Consider the following 21,378-nt stretch of genomic DNA (forward strand, 5'->3'; position numbering starts at 1 on the left):
ATCTGGTGAATACCACAAACAAATACAACTGGTGTATCTTTCTAACTTGTCATGTTTGTTGGCTGTATGTTTAAAATGCATGTGTATGTGTGTTCAGGTAAAGTGCGCTGGCAGGACTTCGACCAGGATCTGTACGTTGGAGCCACAGTCGTCCGACCGGGTCAGGATCCGTACGCCAGGAACAAATTCAACCAGGTGGAGAGCGACAAACTCCGTATGGACCGAGCCGTGCCTGACACAAGACATGACCAGTACGTTTCTCTGTTATTCTGTCATCAGCGCGTGCGCACGCACACAACAGATGATGTGATCGGACCACAGTTCAGTCCCTCCTAACCTTTATGGTTGCATGTGAAGCTGCAGGGATTGTGTGCGTTCATGCTGTCCTTTGCCGTCTGTACGGCTGACTAATTGGTACAAGACTGGATAAAATCTCTTGGAAACACCCTCTATTGTCGACTATCACATGAAACCAGGAAGTAGCAGCGATAGACACGCACTGTTCACTGTCGGCTCCATTCATAACACAAACCGCTGCTAATAGCTGTCCATTGTTCTGCTAGGTAAACTGGTGAGAAGGCAAAAAGAAAATCAGGGCACAAAATCTCACAATAACTGATATTATTCAAATAAAAGGGATCCAAAAGATAGACTCTTCTGTCTGCCAAATGTTCCTGTGGTCTTACTGATTATTATGCAGGATATCAGTCATACCCAAAAAAATTAAGCTGCCTATTTCAATCCTCGATGCTATCTCAGCTCTTATCCGTTGAAGTTACATTTGATGCCCTTCAAAGCTCCCTGAAGTTGGCAGTGACCTGGTATTTCATTGAGCAGAGTTTTGTCACGTCACAGCTCCTTCTCTCGCCCATTTTTCTTGTCACTTCACGCTGTTTTATTTTGCATTTCAACATTCAAAACCTGCAATTAAAGTTGACATGGCCCTTAAGAGAATGAACTGTTGTAGGTTGAAAACATTTAAATAATTCATCCTCCCCCATTTCCTGTCAAGAATTATTTCCAAACATGCGTTTCAAGTTGTGGAGAGTGACTGAATTCGATGTATGATTCAGTGTGTGACACCTGCTCTCAGTGCGTGATTCCTGTGGTGTACTGGTGGAGCTACTGGCCACCACATTTGCATGAATGCCGTCATGTTGCAGAAGATTTTCTGCTACTTTGAATCTTTCTAATGGGGTGTGACATTCACAAGTCTTATACAGACAATCTGCTTTTCTTTACAGATGGAAAAAAACAAATTTGTGTCTTGAAATCTTAATTAATTTGTGAGTTTAATTATGCACTCATTTATATTGTTCTTTTTACGCTTAATTAACATTTTTTGACGACTGAAACCTGCCCACAAATGGAGCGGAGCAGCCGACGCTGTCATCTTAAAACAGTACGTGGCCGTATTCAGCCAGTGTAATTCAAAAACTATTCCTATAAAGGCAGTGGTCTGGCCTCACTGATGTATTGACCTAACAGAGACAGCTAGAGCCATTAGCCCACTAAAAGAGCGGGGATGTGTCTCCTATTGATCCGGTAGTGATGTGTCATTTGCACAGCTTGCAGCAGCACTGATTGTGACTGGTTGACCAGAACTAAAGAGCCTGGCTCAGGGGCGGGGGGGGGGGGGGGGGTTTCAAACCAGGACTGCTTCAGGGCTTCAGCACAGGATCAAAAGAACTTGTAGGCTTATTCAGCTATTAAAAACACACACACAAACACACACACACACGTTTCACACAGGTCGATTCAAGATTGATGCAGCTACATATTGACTGTTTCAAGGTGGTGCTGCTCTGACAGACATGGTACTGGCACAAAAGGACCACGCACATCATGCACACACACACACACACACACACACACACACACACAGACAGACAGACAGAGTGTACTGTGCATTCAGCATTTATGTGCTTTTGTACACTACATACTGTACATCTGGTATGTGTTGAACCTCGGGAGTTTCAGCAGTCCCACAGTGATCAGTGCCCCATTTTCTCCTTATCGTCCTCTGCTTGGCTCACCGTCTCATGCAGAGTCGCCCATGTTCCTCACTTTTAAGTCGCGGTGAGGATTTGTCTCTGTTGGACCCACACACATACACGATCTCATGGGATTTTGACCCTGCGGTCTGTAAAACCCACTGTCAATCCCAGCTTCAGCAGAGCATTACTCTGTGTCTGTTGGTGTGTGTGTGTGTGTGTGTGTCCCTGTCTCTTCATGTATACGTGTGTGTCGGCGTGTGCTGAATCCCATTCTCTGTGTTCATGTATTCAGAATCTGTGCAGGGAGTGGTTCCAGCTCGCAGCTTTGCTCACACGTTCAGCCGTGCGCTTACGTGCGTAGGAGTGTTTGTGTTTGCGCTTGTGTGCATTCGTTCATGTGCAGGCATTTATGTTTTTGCCGTTTGATATTTGGTTCTGTCTTTTTGTTCCTAATTTATGTGGTTCCTTGTTTGTTTAGTTGCAGACATAAACAATGGAAGTCAGAGCTGCCGGCCTCCAGCGTCGTCATCACCTTCCACAATGAAGCTCGCTCTGCTCTGCTGCGGACTGTGGTCAGGTAGGTTAATGGTGTGTGTGCTATACACTTCAAAAACTTTTCAACTTTGAGTTGTAGGCTTGCATTCTCCTTTTTAATACTTCCTATACATTCCCTCTCTCTCTCTCATTTAGTGTCCTCAAGAAAAGTCCTTCTCACTTGGTCAAAGAGATCATTTTGGTTGACGACTACAGTGACAACCGTGAGTACTGCACGCAGACGAGCCCAACAAGATCAGCGTGTAAATGTGATGTGTGTATCATCGGTGTGGCGCCTGCTTTGTGTGTGTTACAGCGGAGGACGGAGCGCTGCTGGGGAAGATCGAAAAAGTGCGAGTGTTGAGAAACGACCGCAGAGAAGGTGAGGAGGAAGTTTTATATAATTTTCATCTCAATGCAGTAATTTATCCAGCCTAATTGTTGAGAGGGGAAATCATCCTGATGGGTAGCAAAAATATTTGTATTTGATTTCCTGTTTTTTGCAACTCATGTTTGCCTCAGGACTGATGCGTTCAAGGGTTCGCGGTGCAGACGCCGCCACAGCACCAGTCCTCACCTTCTTGGACTCTCACTGTGAATGTAACGATCACTGGCTCGAGCCACTACTGGAGAGAGTGGCAGAGGTACACGCGCACACACACACACACGCACACACACAAGTGATAGGTCAGTAGATATTTCTGTGTAGTGCTGTTGAGAGAGACACACTTAAAGTCAAGTGTAATAGTTTCTCTTCCCTCTCTCTATAAAAAACTTGGCTGAAGTCATTAATATATTTCTGTTTAATTTTTGTGGTTTACTCAGTCTCCATCAGTAGGGTTTGTGTACTTGCACAAAAAGTTGCACTTAAACTCTATTGTAAGTGGACTTAAATGGATTTAGACCCAATTAGAAAAATGCCAGAGAAAAGCCAATAAAACAGTTGACATGATTCAGAGTGGAAGGATCCCTAAGAGGCTATCTCAGTCTGCTTATAATTGCTTCACAGTAGTGATAATGTTATTCATATCTGCAGAGGGATTTGTTTTTCCTTCTCCCTTTCACATAGAGGTCAGAGGTCTGCTACACAGCAGCACCCCTGGAGCGTGTAGTCAGTCATTGTCTTGTTAACAATCATGTGAAAAACAAGGAGCGCGTGACAAGGCTTCAGTAACACGGGAATATTTGGACTCTTTCGGTCTAAAAGCACAGTTTCACAGCTGCAGAAAATCCCATTACGCTTTTCTGATCCGTAATGGTGCAAAAAATATAACTTATTTCTGAATTGAAATGTGATGTTGGAAACGGTAAGCATGTAAGACAGTTGATCAGAACTTTTATTCTCCTTGTGAGAACAGTCATCCATCCAAGACACCAGGTTTATTTGACTTTGACTTTTATTTTGAAAAGATGTTATTTTTCTCATATTGTCCGATGCTGCAACGTTTCTATTCCCCCTCTGTCTGAACGCTCAGTTTTAGCTCCTGTCTCTTTAAGGCCGACTCTCCTCTAATTGGCCGGCTCTCACAGGCCTGAGCAATCACCACTATGTTTAATACATCTTCCCTGCCGGCGTTTTTGCAACCATGGCTGTGCCACGAGTGGTGACTATATAGGTGGATTGAGCATTTTGATACTTTCACAGTATTTATGTTGCACAAAGACCTGCTTTATAATCAGAATAGACGAGGAAATCTCAATTTCTTCAACATGGGACGTTTAAAAAGACCAAAATCTCACATGTTCCTTATTTTCTAACCACATCGAGCTGTAAAAGGAAAACTGAGCTCTTTCACACATTAACAGTGCGATGATGAGTAAAGTCTAAAGTCTTTCAGTAATGACTGAAGAGGGAACGAACTTCCTGATCAAATGTAAGCTCAGAGTGAAGTGGGACACTGTGTCTAAAATGGAGGTCGTTCTTTAAATATTCATGTGATATGAGTGAAAATGGTCTGATTCTGCATTTGATCCTCCCAAACGTGGTGTTTTGTCATTCCCAAGTTAATAAATGCCTGCATGCCAGATCTAAAGCATTTTGCTGTCAGAGTAATTGACTTTGCATTCCTTTGCTGTAGTCGCACTTTTGAATAATGAATCACTCGATGCAGAAGAAGAGAGAGAAGGAAAAATGAGTTCTGTGTGGGTGAAACCCTCTCGTGTCATTTCAGACTGTCTCAACCCAAAATAAACAAACTCTCTCAGCACCTGGAAGCTTGTTTCTGTTATCGTTTCATACAGGCCATTTGAGCAGTCGTCGCTCTGAGCTGCTGTGTGATGTGGCTCTGTGGGTTTGTGCTCAGGGTTTGATTTGGTGTGGAGGAGACAGAGCTTTATAAACAGCGATAAACTAAACATATGAATCATTTCTGTTGAGGGCAATATCTACTTCTCAAAGTCATCTGTAGCTGCTTATGATGGTCCCTCTGTTTGACAAGGCTTACTTGATGTTGCTCCGAATAAGACCTTATTAATAATTTTGTCTCTGTCCTTCCCTCTCAGGACAAGACCAGAGTAGTCTCTCCAATCATCGACGTCATCAACATGGACAACTTCCAGTACGTAGGAGCCTCGGCCGATCTGAAAGGAGGTACAGAACACAAGTAGAACACACATGTGACGTCCCGTGTAGGTCAGTGAGAAGAGCTCCACAATAAAGGCTGTGTGTCGGTTAGATTTTAAGACAATTGGCTTTTTTGTAACAGTTTTAATGACTATGCTGTTGTGTCACTAGCAACATTAACACCCTTTGTTTTGGCATCCAGCGCTGTATTTCATAAACAGCTTTTCACTTAAGGCTGCTGTCGCTGTTTCTCACAAGTATATACTCGGCATGTTTAGTCTAACAGCTAACTGGATTTAAACTGTCTACCATACTGCAGGTTTGACTGGATTTTGACAATGCGGTGCTTTCATAAAGAGACTAGGTTAAAGATCCTCTCCACACATGTATACAGGCACGCAACAACTTTCTAATGTGTGTCTGACATAGTTTATAAAGAAAAAGAATCATAACTGCATTAAAATCTTTAAAATCACTTCTCCTACTTCCCTGTAAGCTCAGTTCTCAGTGTACGTGCAATAGAGGCTTGAAGTTTCCACATTACTCTTGTGTGTGCTGAATATTGGACCAGGATCGGCGTACCAACTATTTGCGATCTCACAAATCACTCTCATAGGCCGAGAAAAAGTTATTCTACAGTCAAATATGTCAGTAAACGTTTTAAATTTGCCCGTTTGAGGAGTGTGGACACTATCATCCCACAATGCAATGCTCAGTTTTAATGGAGGAACTGTTCAAAGGAGGGAAGAATCAAAATTAATTGCTAACTGATCTAGCTCACTCTACTTGGACAGCAACTAACGGTAATACCATGGTACAAAAACGTGTGAGCAAAGCGTTCTCTAGCCCTTAACCAAACATTTACTTTCTACCGCCATGTCACGAGACAAGTTGTGTACCAAAGTTTTCAAGTTGTTCTTCCAGCTTGAGTGGTCACTTACTTACTCAACACATTTTTCCGATTACACATTACCCGACGCCACCTGAATGCAGCAGAGTGTCTTTCCTCTGAGATTACTATCCCATACAATTTCCTGTGCTTTCTAGTACTAGTATATGAAAGTGTGACACAGCTCCATATACTGTCAGGTTCATGGGTTGGACTCTCTCTGCTGACACATTAAAACATGCAGACAGTAGCTCAGGTAATGGCAGATGCATCCAGACAAATCTAATTATATAACCAGACTGCTGCTTAATCCCAACTAATGTTCATAATTGTGTGTGTGTCTGTGTGTGTGTGTCTGTGTGTGTGTGTGTGTGTGTGTGTTTCCATCGGTAGGTTTCGACTGGAATTTGGTGTTTAAATGGGATTACATGACTCTGGATCAGAGACGAGCCCGACAAGGCAACCCGATTGCCCCCATTAAGTAAGACTGACGCTATCTGAGATAAAAACCACTCACGCACACGACTGACACACTTTTGTTTGCCAGTTTCTACCAACTGTTAATCTCACCCTTTTCCTCGCTCTGCCCCCTTTTCTCTCTCTCTGCCCCCGCAGGACTCCGATGATAGCAGGTGGTCTATTTGTCATGGATAAGGAATACTTTGAGCAGCTGGGAAAGTACGACATGATGATGGATGTATGGGGAGGAGAAAACTTGGGTGAGTGCTGCTACGGTGCAAATGCGGGTTCAGTAGTAGAGTCACAGTCGGAGCATGAAGCAGCAGACGGTTGATGGTGGTTAGGAGATGACATACGACTCAATGATGGATGTCAGAGGAATAGGAAGTCTTAGTCAGTGAAAGAAGCAAACTAAAGAGCATAAATAAACTTAAACTGCTGTCAGCGTTTATCTTTAATATACGCAGCTGCTGTGATGCGTCGCACCCTGACTTATCAGCCTCTAAATATGACAGAGTTTTATTAGAGGCATTAAAGGTCTCATATTATGCTAATTTTCATGTGGATACTTTTATTTTGGGTGTCTACAAGAAAATCTTTACATGCTTTAATGTTCAAAAAACACATTCTTTCTCTCATAGCGGCACCTCTATTCATCCTCTCTCTGATTGCTCCATTTTCGTGCCTGTCTCTTTAATACTCCGGTCTCCTCTGACTGGTCAGCTCTCACAGGCCTGAGCAGGCACTGTGTTTCCACATCAGCTCTGATGGGGTTTTTTTTGTGAACACGAACTTGGCTGAGGGTGATGACTGTGTAGCTGTGACGTCGCAAGTCTGACGGCTCGTTTAAAGACAGTTTCTAAATACAGGCTGTGCGCATTACTCCAGAGACTGAGCATTTTGATGCTTTAACAGAATTTATATAGCACCTAGAATTGCATTGAAATCAAAAACAATACGGAAATCTTACTTTCTACAATATGGGAAAGAAAGAAATACTTTGACATGTCAGGAAACACACATTCATCTTTCTTGTAAGAGTTGGATGAGAATGATACCAGAGATCTCTGTCTCTTCAGATACATTTCAAGTCTCTTAAGTGATGAGAGATGCAAGATAAGATGTACATTTATTGATCCCTTGAGGGAAAATTCAATTTGACACAGCAGCACAGGAAAAGAAGCAGCAGTGCGGGAGTAGAAATGTAAAAAACAATATGATAAGAATAGACCCAAAATAAATGGAATTGATCTGCAGTTTCCGTGTAAATGTTCCTGAGATAAAAGAAAAGTGGAAATGTTTTTTAAGAGTAATTGGACGTCCTTTTCACTGAAGTGTCAAGTGCAATAACATCTTCCATCTTGTATGAGTGTGCCAGATGTTTATATAGCTGAAAGTCTTCCAGGAAGACTGCTCTTGTTTATCCACACTATTTGTCTTACTTATTTGACCTTTATTTAACAAGGCAAGTCATTAAGAACAAATCCTAATTAACAGCGGTGGGCAGGCAAAAGGCAAAGCCTCCCAGGGAGGGGAATTGGGGGAAAAAAGATCAGTAATTAACACTTAGCAAAAGTTTAAATGTAAAGATAATGATTTGTTGTTGTTGCTTTATAGGGAGCTATGTGTAGGACAGAGTCAGAGCCGCTCCACTCGGCTGGCAGTCTTTATGCTAAGCTAAGCTAACAAACTACTGACAGCTTGATATCTAACAATCCGCAATGTGTGGTAACGATCTTCTCATCTAACTCTCAGCAAAAAAAGCATATTTCGCCAGTCTTTGCAATTTCTTTCCATCGTAATGACTTTTGGCTCAAAAAACAAAAAAATCTGCACCCTCTCTTGAGACTCGATACTGAAGTGGCACCGATGATGTGTCTCCCACACTGTGATTAACTCATGAACTCATCTTCGGTCTCCATGCCAAGAAAGTGATCAAGAAGAGAAAACCGTTCAGTAATTCGGTGGTCATGTCTCGGGGAAAGAGTCCTCCAGACTTCAGTTGATCTTAGAAAATTACAGTGTTAATGTGATAATGATTATAGTCGGTATTGAGGGAAAATAACCACAGTGTACACAATGGAGATCATTTGCAAACAGTAGAATGATATAATAACAGCCCCAGTCTCCACGATGCTTTTGTCTGAATGCAGTTGGGAAATCGCTGAGTATAAACAGAATGATTCATGCTCCTCTAGAGACGGCACAATGATTCAGAACTGCATTGACACTTCAGATACTGGTGTCTTTGTGTGCTCATTTAGACAACACTTATGCAAATGCCGACAATGTTGTAGAGGGAACCTGACGATATCAACACACTGAAAACATTTATGAGGTGCAGATGTCCTGAGTTGACTTCAGCACAAGACCTCTCACATCCTGTTTCTAATAATGAACTGTGACATATTTACAAAAACAGTTTGTTGTAAGTCTTGTGATCTGTGTGTGTGTGTGTGTGTGTGTGTGTGTGTGTGTCGCTGTGTGTGTGTGTGTGTGTGTGTGTGTGTGTGTCGGTGTGTGTGTGTGTTTCAGAGATCTCATTTCGTGTGTGGCAGTGTGCTGGCAGTCTGGAGATCATCCCCTGCAGTAGAGTTGGCCACGTCTTCAGAAAGCAGCATCCATACACCTTCCCTGGGGGCAGCGGGACTGTGTTTGCAAGGTAACACACACACACACACACACACACACACACACACACACACACACACACACATAAAAAAAGGTGAAGCAGTCAGTAACCATTCAGGCTCATCACATCACATCACATTCATTCATTTAATTGCAGAACAACAATATTTCCGATTTACACGTGTCACACTCATGACTACACCTTCAGTGTGTGTGATGTAAGCGGGCGGCTGTTCAGCCGGCCTTCTTCTAATCGGAGGGTTGGTGGTTCAATCCCCAGCCCCACCTGTCCACATCGAGGCGACTTATCAAATTTCCCAAAACGTCAAACTATTTCTTTAGAGAGGAAACTTGAACAGTTACAGTTCAGTCTGCTGATGAAGACTCAAAAACAGCTACCACAATGTAATGATGATGAACTGAAACCATAAGGACATCTAATCTAATATCAGTGTGTTAATACATTTATTTTTGGGGATATAGTGTAATCATGATTTTGTTTGATGATGGGGCCAGACTATCGACTCTTGGATTTTGGACATGTCGTGATATGACATAACTTTTAAAGGCTGCATTACAGTAAAGTGATGTAATTTTATGAATCCACATGGCTGATGAATGTTTATCAAAAATCTCATTGTGCTTATATTTTGTCAAAGTATGATTAGTCATCCCTTCAACATTGTCGCAATATCGATATCGAGGTATTAGGTTAAAAATATAGTGATGTTTTATTCTGTTGCCCAGTCTTAGCATTTATGAATTGCTTTATGATTTCAAAATATTGAGATATACGTTGTGTACCGCAATATAGCTGATAAACATGGCAAAATTATTAAAAGGGAATATTTTTTCACTTTTTTCAACATGTGACAAAACAGCATCATAATGAAGTACTGTAGTGCTGCAGAGATGCAGCAACTAACTAATGTCAAATCATCAGGATTTTAGTTATTATATATCTGTTCAAATAATTGCAATATGATTTTTTTTTTACCATAACATGCTGCCCAAATTACTTTCCCTCCGTGCAACGCTCTTAAGACATTTTCTTTTACTTCATTTATTTCTGATTTTGTCCCTTGTATCAAGTGCTGTTGCGAACACTGGAACATACATTATTTATTTTACTACAGCTTTGAGAATTAAACCAGTGTTGGATAATTAAAACCAAGCGCTGACAATTAAAAAGCAATTAAAAAGTAATCACAGGGAAAGAAATTGTCTTCAGATTTAGAAAGAATGCTCTTATTAAATATAGAAGATCTGTTTTTGTGTGTGTGTGTGTGTGTGTGTGTGTGTGTGTGTGTGTGTGTGTGTGTGTGTGTGTGTGTGTGTGTGTGTGTGTGTGTGTGTGTGTCAGTGTGTGTCAGAGTGTGAGAGAGAGTGTGTGTGTGTGTGTGTGTGTGTGTGCGTGTGTTGCCCTCTAGTTCTGATGCATGTGACAACATAATCACTTAACATCAGTCCTAGGGAACATGATACGTGGAGAGATACGGATCTCCTGTTTGAAACTGTCTCTAACCACAAGTATCCACCCCTGGAAACGAGCCCAACAAACCCACACAGCCCTGATTAAGAGCATCAACAACCTGATAACAGGGAATCTAAAGTGCCTATGGTTTCCCTGGAATAAAAACATGAAGCCGAGGGGTGGAATAAACCAATATGTGGAGTATCTTGAGTATCAGCTAATCGCTGTCTTAAGTATGTGTTTGAAACAAGCTTTCTGAGATGCTTAAAGATAATTGTGGTGCCTCTTTAATAAGGGTGTCACAAATTTTGACTCTAAATGAAAGATGAAAATGACTAAATGTTTCCTGACAGCTGTGACCAACAGATGCTCAAGATGTAGAAACAAATCTAACAGCACACAAGAAAAGAGCACTAACGTCTTAATACTACTTGACTTCAACATTAGATCACACAGTGTCATAGCCTTGTTGGCTAATGTGTTGGCTCTGGATATGACTCAGCTTCAACGCCTCCTGTTGACCGTGGTCCCAGTATATTCTTATATTCAAAATGTGTCTCAAAGGTTGTTGCATAATCCTTTCCGACACTTCAAGATATCGTTCATTAATTGATTGGGTGGAGCGATGTTCTCGAGTATCAGCCTCAACAATGCAGAGCGGCTTGTCGGTGCTTTTACAGTGCTTCAGTTGAATGTCTCGCCCTTCAGTCTGAATAAAGCTGCAGACACCCGCTCTGTGTCTGCTGCGAGGGGCCCTGGGGAGCTACCAGACAGCGCACGGTTTTGTCTGCTCGGATGACTTTATAATTGTTGTGGGAGTTGCATTTCCCAAATATACAGCTTACGTATATTGGACATGTGGAGATGTGACCAAAGTGGAGAAAGGCCCCTCTAGGCCTCATAAAAAGCTCCCTGTAGAGTGCATTGCCTCTGTTGCTGGGGCACAGGTGGATCAGGAGGAAATGCAGAGATTTCTGCACAGCTGGTTCCATGTTGAAAGTAGCTGTTGTGAAAAGTACTGACACAGCATCTGGTGTCACCTCCAATGCATTGTTAAGTCATCTGATCTACAGATGCCAGTGTCCATGCTTTGGGGGATTTTTATTCCACTAGATGGGTGCTGGCAAAAACTAGTCTTCGGTGTTTGAGGCTGAGACATTTACGGTAGCAGATGTTCACTGTGTTGGCGTTTTATATCTTCATTGGTGTAAAAGGCTCCCAAAAGTCATACTGAAGTAAAAGTAAAGATGTTTTGTTGAGATAGTACTCTGGTGAAGGTGAAAGTCACAGTACACAGTGTTCTTTCTGGCTCGTCTGTCAGAATTTAGATTTCCTCCAATACAAAAAGGGGAATTGCAACACTGTGGTTAGTTATTTGTTCCAGCAACGAAGGCAGCTTTCCGGTCACATCTGCAAATACAAGTTCTGTACCTGTCTGGAACGGGACACATTTTAGCTGTGTTTGATGAATCGAAAGATCTTTTCCAGCAAACCTGTCATTTAGAAATAATATATGGGCAAGTTGTGTTGGACTCCAGCTGACACACAGTCTGACACCACTGTGTTAGATCATCAGTAAAAATGGAAATTCAACAAAATGTCGTTGGACTTCATGTCAACACCTTGCTGTGCTTGGCAGCACACACACACACACACATGCACACTGTTGACCAATGTCTGCAGTAACTGGAAAAATAAACACACCTTTGTCTGTTAAACCAGTGGAACTCTGCCCTCTAATGGCTGCAGAGATTTATTAAAAAACTATCAAGTGAGAGCAGGACTGAGATGCTTTGCTCCAAATCACATACTTTTCCTTTGTACCTTTAGCATGTGCTGCAGCAATCAGTCATAACATCATGCCTTGAACGCTGGCCCTCTCGCTCATACATCCGTCGCAGTCTGACACAGTATATTGATGAATTAACTACACACCCCAGACACAATAAATGTTTCGCACTTTCACTTGAATGCAGTGTCATCTGTCATCGCGGCTTCTGTCATCTGTCAATGAGCTGTCGTCGAGCTCTCTCAGCGGGCTCAGTCAATGTGCCCTCTCATCCGCTGCGTCGAGGATTGTGGGTCAGAATAGCCAGGAAAGGATGCTGGCTTGCGTAATGGAAAATGTGACCAGATGCAGTGGGACATCCTGGTAGTTTTACCTCCGCCAAGGATGTTATGTTTTCAACCGTGTCCTTTTGTTGGCTGGTTGGTTTGTCAGCAGGAATACACAAAAAATACTGAATGGATTTCCATGAAACTTGGATGGAGGATGTGTCTCAGCCCAGAATAGATCACATTAACATTAGGGCGATTTTTGACTTTTTTGTTAATGATGGAAAAAAATAAGGTGTACTTAGGTGGCTGGTAACTCCTTTTTCTCCCCTCACCCCTCTCTCAGGAACACGAGGAGAGCAGCAGAGGTCTGGATGGACGAGTACAAAAACTTCTACTACGCTGCCGTCCCCTCGGCGCGAAACGTCCCCTACGGAAAGTAAGTACCATGAAGTGTGAGCCCTACAGGAGTCAGACAGCTTGATATAACCAGATCATAAAATCACAAAGGCAGCTACACGAATGGGCGTATTAATTGGATTGCCAATTAGCAGCGTGTCAGCTGTAAACGAAGTCAGTTACCCTTTTTATTCATGCGACACCAGGCAGTTAATGTGGCTTGAAAGAGAGCAAGAAGTCAGAGCTTGATTTGCTCCAATCAAAAGACTGCCATATTATTTGACATGCTTTAAGGATTAGTGGTTAATTATGACACGATATGCCAAGGCAAAGGAACATGATGGACACAAATGGCACTGGTGAAGAGTAGCAAGAATCAGATGGCAAAGCTCCATGAAAAAGTGGTAGATGGATATTAAACTGGCTTGTTAGAGGTTATAGGGCTCATGAATCTCAACATGTTCATGGACATACATGGTTCCCAGAAGAGGAATCTGAATGATTTGGGTAAATAAAAGGCTAATATCCAAGGTGCAGTTCAGTAGCCTAACTGTGTTACTGGATCAATTTATGTTTTCTATGGTGATTTCAGTTACTTTGCTGCTCCTTGCCTGTTTCCACTTTTCTCAGCTGAGGCTACACAAGAGTAGGTGCTCTCACATTCATACAGTGTTTAGTATATAGCGTGCTTAGTAACTAGCTACAGAAAAAGCTAGACAAAGATAAAAATGCTTATTATGTGACCTTTTTGGGAGCGCACTTGGCATCTCACTCCAGTGCAAACCGAAGCTGTTATTTTCCCCAGAGGATGAAGCCTCAGACGTGACCTCGGCCTCTACTGTCCGCCCTTACAGACCGGCAGAGTGGGAGGGCTATAATTCAATCAGTGTCGGGGAAACGTTTTGGTGATCAAACCTCTAATTCTCTCGGTGCGTCATCATCTCTTTCTTTTCTTTCAGCATCCAGAGTCGTTTGGAGATGAAGAAGAGATTAGGCTGCAAGCCATTCAAATGGTACCTGGAGAACGTCTACCCTGAACTGCGGTAAGAAAATGAGAGACTTTGATGGAATATGATGGGGTACACAGTATGACACAATATATAATCTTGGGTAAGCAGACGGAAATTACATGTAGGAAACCGTCTCACCTGAACTGAGTTTGCAGTGTTACGAGGACCTGGTTTGTAGGAGGCCACAGCTATGCCAGGAGTAGCACTATGACTGTGATCTCCTCTGTGCTAATGCTTTACACTGTGGTGACACTAATGACTAACCCATGCTAGCAATTATGACTCAGGCACATTATTAGATGTTGGCAGGTTTTCAATTTGTCACCTACGTGAATGAGATTATTAGTGTCTGAACGCAACATATCTAAATATGAATAATTTCAAATGTAATAACATAAAGGTTATATTGTGTAATTTATCAGATGAAAATCGTACATTAACTTTCTATTTCATTTTCTTTGGCTCTTACCTTTCTTCATTTCCTATTAAACAATTAAGTTTGTGTTTCTGTGTGCTCAGAGTCCCAGATCACCAGGACATAGCGTTTGGAGCCCTGCAGCAGGGAGGAAACTGTCTGGACACCCTGGGTCATTTTGCAGACGGGGTGGTGGGCGTCTATGAATGCCACAACGCTGGGGGAAACCAGGTAGCGTTACAGGGACGACACACACAGGTCAGCTTGTCAAACCTTACTCTAAAGACACCAGGGTGGCAGTTGGTGGTGGTGAGAGCCCACGGGGTTAAAAGATTCAATAGTTAAAGGTCGAATGCTACACAGACTGTAGGACTTATAAAGAGGGAATGTGTCTATATATGTATATCTATACAGAATTGTCTATTTTAACATGGGTGTACAGGGTGTACAGTACAGTACAGTACTGTGTGTGTGTGTGTGTGTGTGTGTGTGTGTGTGTGTGTGTGTGTGTGTGTGTGTGTGTGTGTGTGTGTGTGTGTGTGTGTGTGTGTGTGTGTGTGTGTGTGTGTGTGTGTGTGTGTGTGTGTGTGTGTGCGCCCAGTTTGTCAAATAGTTTGTACCTTAAAATAGAATGACAGGTTTGTTCTTACTGGGAAAACTGCCACAAAGAGTTAAAGACAAAGTCACTGAGCCCCACTACTATTATCTATTGTTGCTATTTGTTAAATCAGCGCAGTACAATAATTGAGCAACAGTGTTCCTCTTTATTTGCTCATGTAAAGACGGCAGAGCTGGTCTTAGTAATAGTAATTGACTCTTTCACAATGTTTACAACTCGTCATTTTCCATCAGCTGCTTCAAAACAAACTTTTAATGCCAGCGGTGCAGTTTAGCGTCAACTTTTCAACAAGCCTTGAAATATTCCACATCTTCCAGACATTATTGATATTACTCAACTTTTAAAGGCAGCCGTGCAGTTAAGCATCAGCTTTCCTACATCTAGCATTCACAACACACTTTCTTCAGAAATCACCTTCTCTAGTTGCAACCTGGTAAGCTCAATATAATTAAGTAATTGGAGTGAACAACTTAATTTCGACACGCTGTTTTTTGTTTAAAAAATAGAACAAAACTTTGAGAGAACACGAACTCTGTCGCTGCATTATGTTATGAAATTAAACATAATATTGAGACTCCACATAAAACCACTTGGGTCATTTCTTGCTCAGAACCCCAGTGTGCTGGCATGCAGATGTGTGGGTGCATTTATACTAATATTTTGGCATCTTCTTTTGTTAAGGAGTGGGCCCTGACCAAGGATAAGTCAGTCAAACACATGGACTTGTGTCTGACTGTGGTGGACAGAACGGCTGGTTCGCTCATCAAACTACAAGGCTGTCGAGAGAATGACAGCAGACAGGTAAAGTTTGGTTGGACCAGAACTGAGCTGTTCTCTCACTTGTAAAAAAAAAAAGAATATTAAAAGCATATCTACAAACATTTCTTGTATAGTTACCCACTACATATTCTGTTTACGTCATGACGTTGTTGTCTCTCACCAGAAATGGGAGCAGATCGAGTCCAACTCGAAGCTTCGTCACGTGGGCAGTAACCTCTGTCTCGACAGCCGCAGTGCCAGGATGGGCGGACTCACTGTAGAAGTCTGCAGCCCGAGCCTCAACCAACAGTGGAAGTTCACCCTGAATTTACAATCATAGGGGGCGCTAGAGACCCTGGGAAGAGTTGGATATTGGATAGAGACACAGACAGACTCTGAGGCCCGGATAAAGAGATGGAAACGGACTCGAGGAGAAAAGACAAAACTTGATGGATTAATGGATCCCTCTCGCTCTTCCTCAGAGATGCAGCCAGGCAGGTCTATACACCTCTCCCCCACCTCACCCCTCCTCAAAATAAACAAGACAAAGAGCCACACCCAGTGGGGGAGGGGCTTGTAGACCATAATGGAGTAAACAGGAAACTGACTGTATTTGGTGGATGGGTGTAGACGGTGATGATCATGATGAGGAAAGAAGCTTTCCATCCAAACTACATACCTCAGTGTTTTTTCATTGATGGTTCCAGATGAAAATGGCGAGTGAAATCTTTCTGTTTCTTTTACTTTCTTTAATGCTGGTGAAAAAAAACGTTTTTACTTTGTAATTATTTTATTTTCCTATTAATATTTTTTATTTCTTGCTGTTAATTCTCCACGGAGGTTCGCAGGAGCTCTTTTTTTCGTTCTCGAGAAAGAATTGGATTTCGGTGTGGTCGCTCCCCTCCGGTGCTCTCTTTGTTTTTACCACACCTCTGTTGTGGTTTCGTTGAGTGGGTGTAGAGCGATGTGAAGGGAGGAAATGGACTTGATTCCTTGAGATTTCCTCTCGTTTTACTCTCATTGGTTTACAGGATCGACAGAGAAAAAATCAGCCGAGGTGGAGAGAATAAAGCTGTGTGTTCTGCTTTGTTTTCTATACAGTTTTTCCTACAGATTGTGTCTTGGGGGGGAGGGGAAGGGGCTTCAGGGCGGAGCTTCTCTAATTAGGATGGGGCCTGACACCGGATTGGCCGGAAGTGCAGTTCCTGAAACCAGGAAGTGTCTTGAAGCCCACCCTCAGGGTTTACTGTTTGTCTTCAGGCTGTGGCACTGGCTGCTACAGCATCGTCACTTCTGCACCATTATGTCTCTAAAAGAAACAAGAAACAAATCTCTTCTGTCTTTTTTTGTTTACTACTATCAAAAAAATTATGGAACCAAATTTCAAAAGGATGTTTTGTGTTTCAGGAATACGAGAGAAGCGATTAAGAGTTTTTCTTCACATGCTCACGCTGCTCTCTGACGCTACGGTTCAGCTTGTACATCTTTTTCCTGCACAGATCATTTCCATTTGCCTGTGTCTATATTGACTTAGTAGGAAGGCTAACGTCTTATAATCACGCTCAGACTGCATTTAAAGTTGCAGCTTTTTCCCTCGAGCTGACAGGCGTTGGCTGTAAAAGGCTCATATGCTTTTGCACGGCAGTAGAAGGAAACACCGGTGCTTGTACGTGGCTAACATTGACATCCCTCTTTTTTTGTTGACAAAGTAAAGCCTTGATTATTCCAGCCTGAGAACAGATGTCGTGCAAAAAGAAAAGTACTGACCTTAGTCAAACTGTATGAAATGTGCATGCACATGTGTTCTGAAAAGCTGCATGTATCACCAACAAGCTCGCACAGCTTCACTCGGTCAGTAGCAGTGTTTTCCATCCACTTGTTTTTTTCTCCTCGTTGTGCCTGGTAGATGAGCCATCTGTTCGGAAGTGTGAAGCTGCAATAAACAAGGTTTTACTGTTTGTCCTCACTGTTTCTGCTGAAGGTGAGCAGATTTTTTTTGATTGCACGCACAGGACCGCTCAGAAAATGAGAACACGTCTTGTTTATTTTAGCGAGCCACTTTTATTCTCATAACGATATTTCAGTGTCGCCAAACAGCATAGTGCCAGTTCTCCGTTTTTCTGTTACCCCCATAGTATTACTGATACTATTTGCAGCGCACGTGTCTGTTTACAACGCTAGACTTTCCTGGGTTCTGTGATCCTCTGTGCTGTTAGTCACTGATGAGTAATGATGGTGCTGGAAATTGTTTTTGATTACATTTCGGAGCGACTCATCACTTGGCAGCTTCAAGGCAACTGGATTAACATGAAACATCTTTTTACTGTACAACAGAAATCACATGTTGCAGCCTCAAGTGTTCTTTAATGTCAGATATCCTCACACGATCCTTACTCGTAAATTCTCCTTTTTTTTTTTTTTTTGTTTCGCTGTATCGTCTGACACTTTTCCATCCCCCTGAACCATCACCTGTCTTTTCTTTTCTTCCATTTTGTTCCTTGAACACGATGTGCGCCTTTGTCTGACACATTCATCCAACTGTAAAGCAGAGCGAGTAGAGTGGAGAGAGGTGCAGCCGAGACAGCGGCTGGTTGAATGGCCTATCCTGTGACTTGATAGGTTGCTGCACTGTGGGCCTGCGGGTACGAGGCCGGACCCGAAGGTGAACCTAGATGTGAGGAGAGTTTTGTGTTGCCATGGTGACCAGACTCGAGGGGCCCAAAGCGGATTTAGGGTTTCAGTTTGGATTTCATGAGGGGTGAATTTACTGAGAAATAATGGAAAAGGGTTTTTGTTTTTTGCCATTCTGTTTTGAAAAAAAGAAAAAGTTGTCTTTATTTTATAAAAATGTTGCAAATCAATAATTGTAATACTGAAGAGCTGATTGGAAATTAAGTACCACACATTTTTAATGCTGCCATCTTTCCACACACTTTTTTTTTGGTTTTGCTTTGAAGTTTGTGATTTCTTCTGATACGCTGGGTGCAGGCACTATCATTTTACATCTCTTTCATATGTATGATGTCAGATCTTGATCTGGTCACCGGGGTTATCGGTGTCATTCTGACACTCAAGTATTAACATTTGATTCTGAAATGTTCATTGTGAGAACCTCGTGGAGGTCAAAGTATCTGGCCCTTCCTCCTCGTCAGTGAGGGTAACGTGTTTTTAATGGTGTACAGCGCCCCCTGTTGTCACACTTCTTGTGGGTAACAAGTAGAAAACCAGAAAAGAAAAGAAAAAAGGGACTCAAGATAGTACATTTTTGATGCAAAATGCACCACCCCAGAGTTTGACTTTTTTTTAACAATCACATTCTTGTCCTTGGTTTTGCTAATTAAAATTTGATTCAGCCCTTTTAAAACATCCAGGCGGTGGAGACTGCACAGACACACCTGAGTGGCCAAAAGTTCACATGTGTTGTTTGAAGCCTTTTTCTTTTTAAAACTAGTCTTATTCTTGTGAAGATGAAAAGATTGCTTTTTTATGTTCGACACAGAGGAAATGACTGTAGCCTCATTTTGATTGGATGATTAAATGTTTACATCTTTAGCACAATGTGCCAAAGCTTCCTTCCTATTTTCTCTGTATGAGGACGAATGAAAAGAGAGAGACGTCTTTGGAAATAATGAATGAGTAGCAGAGGACTCATTCGCCTACAGTTTGTTGCATATTTCATTGTTCTTCCCAGTCTCAGTTCAACGTGTAGGACACACCGGGGGGGAGGACGACTCTTAGCAGCTGATCTGGTGTCAGTTTTATAATGGACACACTGAATTTATGTCTTTAAATGAGTCTGCGAAATGTCTTTTGAGGCGATTGCTAATAGTATTATTTCAAAGAGAGGAAGAATATTGCCAATCTTGCAGACAGGCATCATAATCAACATTAAGAGGGGGGCGTCTAGCTGAACACCAGCCAGTGAACGAGAGCGTCTTCCCCACCGCACCAGTAGGACATCATTCATTCTCGCTGTGTATGTGGACGTTTTTTTTTTTTTTTTAATGGACTTGAGAGAGGATTTGTAAAGGTCAAGCTTTGTGTTCGCTCAACTTTTCCTTGAAACAAGGAGAAGAGTTATGTCATAGTTTGTCCGAACAAGAAGGATGTCTTTCCCCTTCAGACCGCCTCAAATCCTCTCTTAGGGTTAAAAGAAGAAGATGTGTGAAGAGCCCCCGCTGAGACCTCCAGCTCAGGACTGCTTAAGCTTCTCCATCTTTAGCTACGAGTGACAGTAACAGTGTGTGTGGGTGAGGGCACGAGAGGGGCTTAACATGCACATAAGACACTATACTGTACAAGTCTCATCAACCAGTAATGACTGATAACAGATGAATCAGTAGGGAGGGACATGATGTTAACGTGGCTTCACTGAATGATATGGCTCGAGGGGTCGCACATGTAAAAGTGTATATTTTTGTATATACCTACATCAGTGTGTGTACAGTATGTACATATATACACAGTGTACTCAGCTGCGGTTCCTAGTTTTGTTGTCAGACTGTACAGCGCTTCTAACTGTTTCCTGTTTTATAGATACTGCAGAAATTCAACTTTGAATGAGGAGAAATGATTAACTTAAATAAAAGCATTTATATATATAAACTAAACGGTGTCAAGTATTTTGGTCTGCCTCAGCGGTTGATGTTGCAACAGATACATAAGCACCAACACAAACATGTCGAGATACAGTAAAATATTGATGTTTCTGTTTTTGTCGGCTGCAGTTTTCACAGTTATGCAACAATAAATCTGGACCACTATCTGCAAAATCCTCTGTTGTGCAGGAAAAGGGCGACGTGGCAGCTAAACAAGAAATTAATGTGTTTTTCTGAAACGTTAATATTTAAAGAAGGAACTTTCTCCATCCATCAGTCAAACGCTGTTACTCTGGATAAGATGTTTATATTGTAGGAATAGCAGCCTGACCTCCAACCAGTCATATGCTGTAAAGGAACGTCACTAAGTACATTTACTCTATTGCTGTACTTCAGTGGATTTTGAGGTACTTGTACTTCCATTTTCCATGTTTTGGTGGCAAATACTGTTCTTATTCTCCACTTCATTTATGTGGTAACGTTATTTACTAGTTACTTTGCAGGTTGCTGCAACAGAATTGAAGTAAAACCTTTTTAACCTTTAACCTTTTAATTTATTTTCTTGGCAATTGGATTAAAAAAACACAAAAAAACACTGTTTCTGATTATCAGAAAAATGCTGAATATCAGATCTGATCATCCAACAGGCTGATAATTGTTCGACCCATTATACAGTGGCTATAGCTAGAGTCTTCCATCCTTTTTTTGTCCCCCTGTTAAAAGGTTTTTTTTTTTTAAACCAATAAGACGAGTTTTTCCTCACTCGAATCGAGGGTTTAAGGACAGAGAATGTCATTCACTGTACAGATTGTAAAGCCCACTGAGACAATGTGACTGTGATTTTGGGCTATATGAATAAAATGAATATGATTTGATAAAAAAAACACACAACATGTAAGATTAGGACAGGAGAAAGCAGGCTCCAAAGGAGTGAGTAAAGTAGGACACGTACAATGCAGACAATTAATACAAAACA

The 21,378-nt window shown here is 41.9% G+C and overlaps 1 protein-coding gene across 1 annotated transcript in view; it reads left to right on the forward strand.

The window, feature by feature from the left end:
* galnt2 (UDP-N-acetyl-alpha-D-galactosamine:polypeptide N-acetylgalactosaminyltransferase 2) overlaps window positions 1-19,364 on the forward strand; it is a 55,193-nt gene extending 35,829 nt beyond the window's left edge. The window contains exons 3-16 of the mRNA XM_084365964.1: window positions 98-251; window positions 2,476-2,574; window positions 2,688-2,755; window positions 2,848-2,913; window positions 3,054-3,175; window positions 5,034-5,121; window positions 6,377-6,464; window positions 6,599-6,702; window positions 8,978-9,104; window positions 12,949-13,041; window positions 13,961-14,044; window positions 14,531-14,657; window positions 15,727-15,846; window positions 15,989-19,364. Of these exons, the coding sequence (XP_084222090.1) occupies window positions 98-251; window positions 2,476-2,574; window positions 2,688-2,755; window positions 2,848-2,913; window positions 3,054-3,175; window positions 5,034-5,121; window positions 6,377-6,464; window positions 6,599-6,702; window positions 8,978-9,104; window positions 12,949-13,041; window positions 13,961-14,044; window positions 14,531-14,657; window positions 15,727-15,846; window positions 15,989-16,144 (1,496 nt within the window). The 3' untranslated portion in view covers window positions 16,145-19,364. The remainder of the gene's footprint in view (window positions 1-97; window positions 252-2,475; window positions 2,575-2,687; window positions 2,756-2,847; window positions 2,914-3,053; window positions 3,176-5,033; window positions 5,122-6,376; window positions 6,465-6,598; window positions 6,703-8,977; window positions 9,105-12,948; window positions 13,042-13,960; window positions 14,045-14,530; window positions 14,658-15,726; window positions 15,847-15,988) is intronic.
* The last annotated feature ends 2,014 nt before the right edge of the window (window positions 19,365-21,378 follow it).

This window comes from Pagrus pagrus (genome assembly GCF_965226575.1).
Source record: "Pagrus pagrus genome assembly, chromosome: 1".
NCBI lineage: Eukaryota > Metazoa > Chordata > Actinopteri > Spariformes > Sparidae > Pagrus > Pagrus pagrus.